General features: G+C 41.6%; 1 protein-coding gene across 1 annotated transcript in view; it reads left to right on the top strand.

The window, feature by feature from the left end:
* parp4 (poly (ADP-ribose) polymerase family, member 4) overlaps positions 1-10,363 on the top strand; it is a gene marked incomplete at its 5' end in the record, with an annotated part of 28,008 nt that extends 17,645 nt beyond the window's left edge. Inside the window, 14 exons of the mRNA XM_079227567.1 lie at positions 1-77; positions 781-880; positions 1,043-1,213; positions 1,570-1,650; positions 1,869-1,949; positions 2,162-2,257; positions 3,266-3,379; positions 3,427-3,546; positions 3,652-3,714; positions 4,294-5,672; positions 5,773-5,839; positions 7,314-7,416; positions 8,138-8,270; positions 9,224-10,363. The exon at positions 1-77 is cut by the window's left edge and continues 111 nt beyond it. Of these exons, the coding sequence (XP_079083693.1) occupies positions 1-77; positions 781-880; positions 1,043-1,213; positions 1,570-1,650; positions 1,869-1,949; positions 2,162-2,257; positions 3,266-3,379; positions 3,427-3,546; positions 3,652-3,714; positions 4,294-5,672; positions 5,773-5,839; positions 7,314-7,416; positions 8,138-8,270; positions 9,224-9,431 (2,793 nt within the window). The 3' untranslated portion in view covers positions 9,432-10,363. The remainder of the gene's footprint in view (positions 78-780; positions 881-1,042; positions 1,214-1,569; positions 1,651-1,868; positions 1,950-2,161; positions 2,258-3,265; positions 3,380-3,426; positions 3,547-3,651; positions 3,715-4,293; positions 5,673-5,772; positions 5,840-7,313; positions 7,417-8,137; positions 8,271-9,223) is intronic.
* Between the last annotated feature and the right edge of the window lie 1,228 nt (positions 10,364-11,591).

Raw genomic sequence — 11,591 nt, 5'->3', positions numbered from 1 at the left:
GTGCAGAACGCAGAGCTCGCCCTGCGGCTGCTGCGAGACAACGCCCGGCACAGCCGCCTCTTCACCTGCGGCCTCAGGTGAGAGCGGCCGCGAGGTCGAAGGTCACCAGCCGCCATGAGTTACATTTTAATGAGAGCATTCGTCTCCAGCACAATAGGAGTTACTCTACTTCTAGATTTCTAGATTTCTGACATTTTAATGTTGTGTATGTGTGTGTGTACTCGTGTGTGTGTGTGTGTTTACCTGTGTGTGTGTGTGTACTCGTGTGTGTTTACCTGTGTGTGTGTGTGTGTACTCGTGTGTGTGTGTGTGTGTTTACCTGTGTGTGTGTGTGTGTGTTTACCTGTGTGTGTGTACTCGTGTGTGTGTGTGTGTGTTTACTTGTGTGTGTCTGTTTATGTGCGTGTGTTTACTCTTTTGTGTGTTTACTCTTGTGTGTGTGTGTTTACCTGTTTATGTATGTGTGTTTATGTGTGTGTGTGTTTACTTGTGTGTTCACACACGTGTGTGTCTGTTTACGCGTGTGTGTGTTTACTTGTGTGTTTATTCTTTTGTGTGTTTACTCTTGTGTGTTTACGTGTGTGTGTGTGTGTTTACTTGTGTGTGTGTGTGTTTAATTGTATGTGTGCGTTTACATGTTTGTGTGTGTGTGTTTACTTGTGTGTTTACGTGTGTGTGTGTTTACTTGTATGTGTGCGTTTACATGTTTGTGTGTGTGTGTTTACTTGTGTGTTTACGTGTGTGTGTGTGTGTTTACTTTACTTTACTTTCTGCTTTCAGCCCGACAGCCAATCGGCACATGCTGAGAGCCTTGGCCCAGGCAGGGGGCGGAGCCTATGAATTCTTTGACACAAAAACCAAACACAACTGGGCAGAGAAGGTGAGAATCATCAAGACAATCCTGCAGTTCATGCAGATCGTTCATGCGCTGATTAGTTAGCAGTTCCTACTGAAACGAGAGAGTTATTCAAACTTAAGTGACAAACACAGACCGATAGAACCCCTGCGCTGGTCCTCATGCTCTCTCTCTGCTGGGCGGCAGGTGGCGTGCCAGCTGAAGCGCATGGCGTCTCCCGGCTGCAGCTCGGTGTCGGTGAAGTGGCAGCAGTTCGACTCGGCGGCGCCCCCTCCTGTTCAAGCCCCCAAGCAGCTCCACGCGCTGTTCAACGACTGCCACGCGCTGGTGTACGGCTTCGTGCCGCACTGCACTCAGGTACGCGGCTCGGACACGCCTTTTTATTTTTACTTTTGTGTATCATTCTAAATCTCATTTAAAGCTGCAGGTAAATATTGTTTTTTTGTCAATTTATTTTCTTCAGTCTTTTGTTTCGTCTAAAATACCCGAAACTAGCCCGAGGTGATCTTCCAAATGGTTTTCTTACCAATAGTAAAAAAACATTAAATTATCACTGATATAAAACACAGTACATTTAAAAGAGAATTGTTTTCCTCCATCACAAACAAAAGTTTGGGAAAAAATACAAAAGTTTTCCTTTAAAAAGCTGCAAACCAGGCAGCAAATATTGGGCTTTAAAAAAAACAACGTTTTATGATTATTACTTCACACAGGCCACCCTGCTCGGAAATCTGAGCGGTCAGGAGCTCAAAACCATGGTGTCGACCAGTGAGCTGCAGAAGACCACGGGCACAGTAAGAACACACACACACACACACACACACACACACACACACACACACCTCATTTATCACTAACTTTAAATCCTTGAGTCCTTCATGTCAGTTGAGATGATTCTGTTCATTAGCTGTGATAAAACATGAATCTGGAACAGTATCTCACACATCATGGCTAGTTTTGATTATGACGTGTGTTCATTTGTGTGTGTGTGTGTGTGTGCGTGTGTGTTCAGTTTCTTCACAAGCTCACGGCGAGGGCCGTCATCAGGGATTACGAAGACGGAAGCCTGGACAGCAACGAAGCCGAGCACGAGGTGTGAGCGGGGTTTTTACGTCGCTTCTTCTTTGTGAATCAGGTCCCGCAAGTGAACTGCAACTGTTGGTTCATACTTTACCTGTGGCATCAAGTTGGTTTTGAGTCGGCCTCAATAGACTCTATCTCTGTGGGAAACGGTGTGTCGAGTGAAGAAGAGCAACCCGTCTGGTACGTGTTGACCTTTTATTATTTCAGTTTTTGCTTTTCCAGTGCAAGAGGAAGGAGTTGAAGCGCTTCGTCATCGAGCTGAGCAAAGAGTTCTCCATCCTGTCGCGGTTCACCAGCTTCGTGGCCATCGAGGAAAGGGTTGGTACCGCGACCGCCGACCTTTGCACTGTTATGTTTCAAAAACCGTTGGGCGGTCGCGACCGAAGAGAGGATAAAACGGATTTAATAAAAAGTCGATGATACAGTATAACATTCTCGGCCGAGGGTCCACGAGCTTCAGCGTCCACAGAGCATTTACAGTCTAACCCGCAATAGTTCACCGCCTCCACATCCGCTAATGAACCCCGAACAACAAGGTTCGGGTAGTTTTGTTAGTTCCAGGGTTCTTACGCTCATGGAAAACCTGGAAAAGTCCTGGCATTTTAAAATGGTTATTTCCAGGCCTGGAAACGTCCTTGAAAAAAAAAAAAGTGTAGTAAAAGTCATGTAAATGTGTTATATTCATGTGTTCATGTAAATGTGTTATATTCATGTGTTCATGTAAATGTGTTATATTCATGTGTTCATGTCGTTCATTTACGCTGAGTTTAAAATAATGAATATGCTTTTAAAAGAAAGACTCAAAATATAAGCAGGCATCCATACAGACATCTATATAAATGTTTATTCTTTTAATCAAACTATTGTCTCATTCATTTGAGTCATTTAAGGTTTACTGTATGCTTTGTGTTCTCATTGTTAGTTTAAATACTACATTTACTCACTTTTTACTGTTTACACCCAGATTTCACTAAATGTTGGTCATGGACATTTGGTTTAAAGTCATGAAACCCACTGGTCAAGATGTGTATGACTGTAGTTCCAGACACTGAGTCTATTCGCCTCTCATTGGTTACTTTCACATGCAATTGCCTGAAAGCGTTGTGTCACACTCTAACATCTCCCTGCTTCCCGTGTAGCTAGCATATAGTCCCCCTTAAAGGTATACAGCCCTATTCCATGCATACCTGAAATACTTCTGAATGATAAAAAACTTCTTTATTTACAAGTGTAAGTCATAATAAACTATTACAATTCTACAGCACCCTGGAGCTGGAGCTTGTTTTGCGTGACCAAAAACAAAACGCCCGTCTGCCTTGTTTTTAGGACTCTGAACAAAGCGGGGACGGCTTCACGGACATCCCCAAGTTGATCTCAGAGGAAGACGTGGACTTCCTCCCCTACATCAGCTGGATCTCTCCTCAGGCTAAGGAGGAGGAAGAACCTATGGATATAGATATGGGATATTGCATGGTAACATCACCCAGTGTTCTCATTGGGGGAAAGGGGAGCTCATGCTTTGTTGTTGTGATTTACTAATTGTCACGTTTATAATCTGCTTCTGTCTTTCTCAGTCGGATTGTTTGGATTACGATGAATGTGCTGAGGTAACATCACCCAGTGTTCTCATTGGAGGAAAGGGGAGCTCATGCTTTGTTGTTGTGATTTACTAATTGTCACGTTTATAATCTGCTTTTGTCTCTCCGTTGTAGGAAGAGGAGGAGTGGGCAAACCTTGCTGATGGTGATTCTTTGAATGATTATGATTGTGTGCAGGTAAAGTCACACAGAGCATTGTGTACTCGTGGAGGGAAGGGACGTTTTGTTGTTGTGATTTAATTGTCACCTTTGTCTCTCTTCTCTGTCGTAGAACACAACATTACATAAGCGTCTCAATCAATCAGTTTCTCCACGTTATTCACCCACGGTTAGTCCCAAACTGCAGTTTCATATTTACTATTTCAGGCGTTCAATAGAGCTGCTTTTTTTATTATCAGGTGTAATGTCGGTTATTCAAAAAATACACAAATAATGAACACACAATAGGTTAATAAATCCCAAATTAGCGCTGCATATCTATCACACACTCGTTTGCAACAGTATGTTGGCGTTATTGATAATATTTTCCCGCGTGCACGTTGTGTGTATATATATATATATATATATATATATATATATATATATATGCAATTTAATGGGACAGCAGAGGCAAGGTCGGGTAGCGTTACTAAAAGTTTGCTTGAATTTATATTAACAATCTGTCTGTGTGTGGAAAAGGCCGTTCAATTTTAATTCAGTGAGCAGAAAATAGACTCTGAGTTCTTTTATGTTTTCTTTATCTCTCCTTTTTTGTAGAGTTCATCTTTGGAAATGCACACGCGCCCTGTGGTTTATTCCAGTACTCTTCCTCCTCGTCCTCAATTCACAGTTTCACAAGGGCTATTCCAACCTTCATCCCTCTCCATCCATCCTCCTCCTCCTCATTCTCCAGTTTCACAAGGGCTATTCCAACCTTCATCCCTCTCCATCCATCCTCCTCCTCCTCCTCCTCGCCCTGGTGGTCCACCATTCAACTCTCTTCCTGACTTTTTGTCTTTGAGTTCACCAAGCGCATGCCGTGGTCAAGTCGGTTCAGCAGCATTTCCCACTCTCCACGACAGCATGGGAGGTATTGAAATGGACCAGAGCGACGTGACGTCTCATTCTCGTAGAAGGAGTATGAGAATGAGTAGAGATATCAGGATGGAAAGAAAAGAAAATGAAGAGCGTGAAACATTCTCCTCTTCAGGGTATCGACCAATGAGTCTGACCACAAGTTCTTCACACTCGGTGCCCACTGGTAGGACCCTGAGAGCCGAAGGCTCCCCTTGCAGAAGTTCAGGTTTTAGTTTCGGTGGCTCTCCGATTCAAGCCCAGTCCGTCTCACGAATGTCAGGAGACGCTTTAGACACAACCCAGAGCAGCCAGCAGTCTGCTGAAGATCTATCTCAACGTTTCGTGTTAAATAAGAAACATAAGCTGTTTCAATCCCTGCTGGTTGGACAGGATGGTGGAGCAGAATCAGAACAAGCACCTGTGACCCCAGTTTACATGAGTTCAGGTTTTAGTTTCGGTGGCTCTCAGATTCAAGCCCATTCCGCCTCACGAATGTCAGGAGACGCTTTAGAAACAACCCAGAGCAGCCGCCAGCCTGCTGAAGATCTATCTCAACGTTTCGTGTTAAATGAGCAACATAGGAAGTTGAAATCCCTGCTGGTCGGAAAGGGTCTTCGAGCAGGGATTGCAACTGTGCCTGCGACCCCAGCTGGCCTAAGTTTTGGTTTCGGTGGCTCTCAGAGTCAAGCCCATTCCGCCTCACGAAGGTCAGGAGACGCTTCAGAAACAACCCAGAGCAGCCGCCAGCCTGCTGAAGATCTATTCGACTGTTTGGCGATGGAGGAAAACACTCAGATGTCTCAATCCCTGCTGGTTGGACAGGATCGTCGAGCAGAATCAGAACAAGCGCGTTTTGACCCATCTCGCCTACAACTTCGTTTAAAAGCCAAAAGCCTCTATCGAAGGTCAGGAGACGCTTCAGAAACAACCCACAGCAGCCGCTGGTCTGTTGAAGATCTATCCGACAGTTTGGTGGTGGAGGAAGCTTCAGATGAGCGAGGCCCTCCAGTCAGGCCGCGAGGACGGACTTTAAGAAAGTCTTGTCTTCGGTCTTTGTCGACAGTTCGTCATCAAGCTCAGTGAGTCCCCCAAAGAAGAGATTTGTGTGAATCCTCGGTCTATTTGTGTCTACATTTCTGTGTTAATGTTTTTAATGTGCAACAGCTCATGTTGTTTCAGGGCAGCGGCGTCGTCTCCTGAAGCGCTGCGCCTCCGATGGACAAAGATCTTCCAGATTCAACATTCAGTAAGTAAATAAAATGATGCACGCCGACGCGCTCGTGTGTCCAAATTCAACTTTGGCTTTTTCTGCAGCACAGTCGGCTGTGAGTAAAGGTTTATCACATACAGAAGCTGCTGCTTTGCTGCTTTTTTAGCAATATTCAGGGCCGTCATACTGAGTGGTGGAACTGTACTCAAGTAAAAGTACTAATGCACCACTACAAGTAAAAGTACTAATACTAATGCACCACTACAAGTAAAAGTACTAATACTAATGCACCACTACAAGTAAAAGTACTAATGCACCACTACAAGTAAAAGTACTAATGCACCACTACAAGTAAAAGTACTAATGCACCACTACAAGTAAAAGTACTAATACTAATGCACCACTACAAGTAAAAGTACTAATGCACCACTACAAGTAAAAGTACTAATACTAATGCACCACTACAAGTAAAAGTACTAATGCACCACTACAAGTAAAAGTACTAATACTAATGCACCACTACAAGTAAAAGTACTAATACTAATGCACCACTACAAGTAAAAGTACTAATGCACCACTACAAGTAAAAGTACTAATGCACCACTACAAGTAAAAGTACTAATACGAATGCACCACTACAAGTAAAAGTACTAATACTAATGCACCACTACAAGTAAAAGTACTAATGCACCACTACAAGTAAAAGTACTAATACTAATGCACCACTACAAGTAAAAGTACTAATGCACCACTACAAGTAAAAGTCCTCTATTTCAAAAAATTTCAAGACTTGATTGACAGATATTGAGTTTCTCTTCCCAATTTTTTTGTTTACCATGAGACGTTTCTAGGAAATCCGACAGGGAAAAAAAGTATAAAAAACTTTGACTAAAAAAATCAAAGTTTACCAGGAACAAAACAACCGATTTGACTCATAGACGAAGATGACTGGCCCTTTTTAAAAACGTTAAAATCATGTTGGCTGGTTTAATCTATGCATCATATTCCATAAGATCATATGTTTGTTGTTGTCCCGTGAGAATCTCGTATCTCTAAAAAGAACACACGGCCTGTTTTCAGCTTCGTGATTTTTCAGCTAATTTTCCAGCTGATGGTTTTATCAAAGAGTTTATTCATCTGAAGAAGTGGGAGGAGTTTCTCAACACACCTGGATTTACCTGGGAAAAGAAAAGACACTAAAAGGGACCAGACAAATGTGTTAAAAAGCACAATATTGACCTTTTTTAGATCAGTGGGAGAACTAGATTTGTAAATTGTAATATAAAGCACACGTAACATTGTTTTCATTCAGTAACTGCTTTTACTGTTTGTTTTCTTCACTATAACCAACTTGTACTCACAGTCTTTGGGGAGTAATCATTGATGTTTTGGGTTCTTAACTCTGCAAAGGAAAGGAAATGTAAAAGATGTGTGTGTGTGTGTGTGTGTGTGTGTGTGTGTGTGTGTGTGTGTGTGTGTGTGTGTGTGTGTGTGTGTGTGTGTGCTGCAGGAGGGCTACTGGGAGTTAACCACAGAGCTCGGGGAACTGATAGATTTCAACGTGGACCTCTTTGCTAACGAGTTCCTGAAAAACAAGGGCATCCAGTCTCTAGGTGAGGACTCGGGACCAGTTCCACTCCTTCAGTGGGGAACTGGTTTTGTCATTTCACATCTTTCTGGGACGAGAAGTGTGAAGACAGAACTATTTACATATTCCCCATAATGTGCCGTCAAGTCAAATGTAACATTAACATGAACAAACATTTTGGTCGTACTATTTGGGAGTTTTAACGGCATTATATTAATCCATCAGGTGAAGATTTCTTATCTATATTCATAAAGATTCTTGTGAAAGATGAACATGCTTTCCCATTAGCGCTAAAGACGAACGCACTTCAACCAAAATGTGAATGTTCGGGTTTTAATACATCCGGAGCACCACTGGGAAAGATCAACAGAAAGATCTAAAAACTTCAAAACCCGCTGGCGGGATGGAAATGCATGTTTTGTTTAAACAATCCCCAAATCTGCACTGTTTATCGCAGCCAGAAGCTGTAAAAACATTAGTTATCGTCAGATTTCCATCTTACCGACGATCCTTGAACACATCATGTGTGACGAAGGCTTCAGTCAGAAAAAGCAACTGAAACAAAGCTTAAAATTGTGATATTTCATCAAAAACATTTGATTCTACATCAAATTTGCCCCGAAATAAGCCGTTTGCTTTCACCAGATTCTGTAAAAAAAAAAAAGTAAAACACTGTGTGTGTGTGTGTGTGTGTGTGTGTGTGTGTGTGCGTGTGTGTGTGTGTGTGTGTGTGTGTGTGTGTGTAGGTGTGAGGGCCCACACAGACATCCTGAGGCTGGTGGCCACTCTCCTGGTCCTGCAGCTGATGAGGGTGCAGTCGCTGAAGGAGGGCAAACTGCTGCGCACCCTCTTCAGCCTGGACGACTCGCCTCTGCACAGGTGGGTCCAAAACCACACCGACACCGATAAATACAGACTCCCTCGAAGGCCTCACGAGGCTGCAAACATGAAACAGGACACGTGGGGTCCAAAACCAAGTGTGATGCTCTGTTAATGGAGCTTTTACTCACAGGAAGTTGAATTAGAAGGGTGACCACCTCCAGTCGACGTCAGAAATGAATCAAAAACACACAATGTGATGAATCCAGCGTAAAGGCTTGGATCCTCTTCATTCAGACAGGACCTTAAAACCTTTTGGGCTCCAGGGACCCTAGTATTTAACTTTTAATTTGTGCTGTGTGCCATCTTCTTTACTCTTAACCAGTAACATTTTAACACATCTGAACAATATCTCACAAGTGTTACTTTTTATTTTGATACCAATATTATTAAAATAGACATTGTGGTTGCAGATATACTCCTTTTTTAGTTTGGGTATGCAGCTTTAACCAATTAAAGAAAGATTAGCTCCGTTTTTAAAAGGTCCAGGGTTCTTCTTACGGTCACGGAGAACCTGGAAAAGTCATGGGATTTTAAAATGTTTATTTCCAGGCCTGGAAAAGTCCTTGAAAAAAATAAAATCCCCAAAGTGTTATATTCATGTGTTCATGTCGTTCATTTACGCTGAGTTTGAAATAATGAATATGCTTTTAAAAGAAAGACTCAAAATATAAGCAGGCATACATACAGGCATCTATATAAATGTTTATTCTTTTAATCAAACTATTGTCTCATTCATTTGAGTCATTTAAGGTTTACTGTATGCTTTGTGTTCTCATTGTTAGTTTAAATACTACATTTACTCACTTTTTACTGTTTACACCCAGATTTCACTGAATGTTTGTCATGACATTTGGTTTAAAGTCATGGAACCCACTGGTCAGAATGTGTATGAACCCTGTCAATGAAGTAAACCTTTGTTGTTGTTGTTGTTGTTGTTGTTGCTGCTCCAGGCCCACGCGGTGGGTGGAGCTGAAGCGGGCGGTGGACTGGGTTTGCTGGGCGGACCGCCAGTACCCGTGCGTCTACAGCCGGCTGGAGTTCGGTCTGAGCTGGGAGACGTCCACCCGCCAGCTGCTGGGCCTCCAGGGCCTCCCGCCCCTCTCCGCCCTCACGGGGCTGAAGCTGCAGCGGGCCGATCGCCGTCTGCTGGTCTTCTAAACCAGTTCAGGCTGCTTGTGCCGGATCATATTATCGATATATATATATACACGCATTTCTTTGGCTTGCGTACCTGAAGCACTTCCACCGGTCTGTGTGTTTATTTGCTCTTTATCATGCGGTCACATGATTTTCTGCACTTTATGAATACAAGAATCACGGTTTCTTTAATGTGTTTTGAGGGGTTTGAGAGGGAGATTTCTTTAATTTCTTATTCATGTACACTGATTTGAATCGTCTTTTTTGCACGAGTATGTTGAAGCCTTCAGAAAGACGAGTGCAGTCCAGTTTAGTCTCATCCTAAACTAGACTAAAACTGAAGTTTTCCTCTGTTAGACTGAGACACATTGGGCTGCATCCTGATGGCCAACAAGAAAAATCACAATTATTTGTTATCAAAGTTGAGATCTCGATTATTCATTTTTCTTTCTTTTTCTTTGTTCTTCACCGTTTTGTTCCCGTCTACAACAGAGAGCCGACGGACAAAACAACAACATAGAGAATCAGATCTAATCTCACACTCTTTGGAAAATACTCCACGACGAGAAGGAAAAGTCCTGCACTCAAAACCTTACTTAAGTAGAAGTATTTCATATTTTTAGTATTATCAGCAAAATGTGATCATTACTCATTGTGCATAAAATTGGAATAATCTAGTAAAGGTACCTTGATTTTGTAGTACAATAGTAAATGCACTCGCAACGGCAGATGTTTTATCTCATTATTTTTAAAATTAATTAATTAATTCAAAGATGATGTCATTTTTCATCTGTTTATAATCAGCAGCTTCCAAATTGCAGGGAAGAAAAAGACAGATTTTATATTTCTTAGGTAGTCGGCTTCATCAAGTTTCATTTATCAAAGCGTGACATTAAAGTTGTTCTTTGTTCTGGTCTGTAATCATGAAGGGAATAAACATCTTTTAAAAGGTTCCTTGAGTGTGTTCAGATCACTTCCCTGTCCTGCTGTCAGGCCTCTTATGAAACCTGCATGATGAGAACTCTACAGAGTCACTAAATGATCAATATTGTTGTATCAGTATCCGGTTAATAATGTCAAAGATTTCCATTGAAATAAATATCTGTTAAGTCGCAGAAAGACAGTTTGGATCTCTGGGATGCGATTGCACAGCTGCAGTTACCGCTTGTGGCCCACAGGTGTCGCCAAAGACAACAAATTAGATATCTTCAAAATTGTCACTTGCAGTTTTTTTTAATTATTTATAAAGTATGAAAACCCAATCATGAAACGCATAATAGTCAAGATTACTAATCAACAATACAACATTCATAACTGTGTTTAGGAATTGCATACTAATGAGTTACTAATGAGTGTTCATGTTGGAATAATGCTTTATAAATGAATGAAGTGTTCACTCATGCTTTACTAATGCTAAATAGTGTGTAGTTATTATAAAGTGCTACCAAATCATCTACTTTCATGTGTTGCTGCACCACACAGATAATTAAACTAATTTATTTGGAAGACATGAATCCACATTTTTAGTTCACGAGAAAGACTTTAAACTGCCTTAAATGCTAAAAAAAGCTTAAATTCAACAGCTCAATCCCCTCCTAGGTACTGGGACGGTCAACCTGACAGCAACAAAAACAGTCAGACAATATGGCTGACATCTTCTCAATACAAATTCAACCAGTCTAGATGCTGAGAAGGCCTTTGGCTCAGTGAGCTGGCCTTCCTTATAGAAAGTCCTTGAAAGATTTGGCATGCAAAAACTATTTGATCAAAGGCATTCAAACCATCGGCCTGGATACAAATAAATGGTCACCTCTCAGAGACCATTACACGAGAGCAACAAGACAGGGATGCACAATTTCTCCACTGCTTTTTTGGATAAGACAGACAGAAAGCATCAAAGGCATCTGTATAAACGGATCGGATCACAAGGTGGCCCTGTAGGCCGATGATATCTTGATTTATTTAAGTATTATTTAACCCCCTATAACTCCTTTTCTGAATTAATGAAACTAAAAACATTTGGTAAATCTGCAGGATATAAACTAAATCTTAAAAAAAACACAAATCCTGACTTTTATTGTATACCTCCTAAAAAAACAATTACATTTAAAACTCCCAAAAGAGGAAGGAGGAATGGCTCTACCCAATTTTAAGGATTACTTCTATGCTGTCCAGATGAAA

The sequence above is a fragment of the Taurulus bubalis genome (genome assembly GCF_910589615.1).
Source record: "Taurulus bubalis genome assembly, chromosome: 1".
In the NCBI taxonomy this organism is placed as follows: domain Eukaryota; kingdom Metazoa; phylum Chordata; class Actinopteri; order Perciformes; family Cottidae; genus Taurulus; species Taurulus bubalis.
Note: the sequence above shows the minus strand (reverse complement) of the source record. Positions and strands in the feature narration are given on the sequence as shown.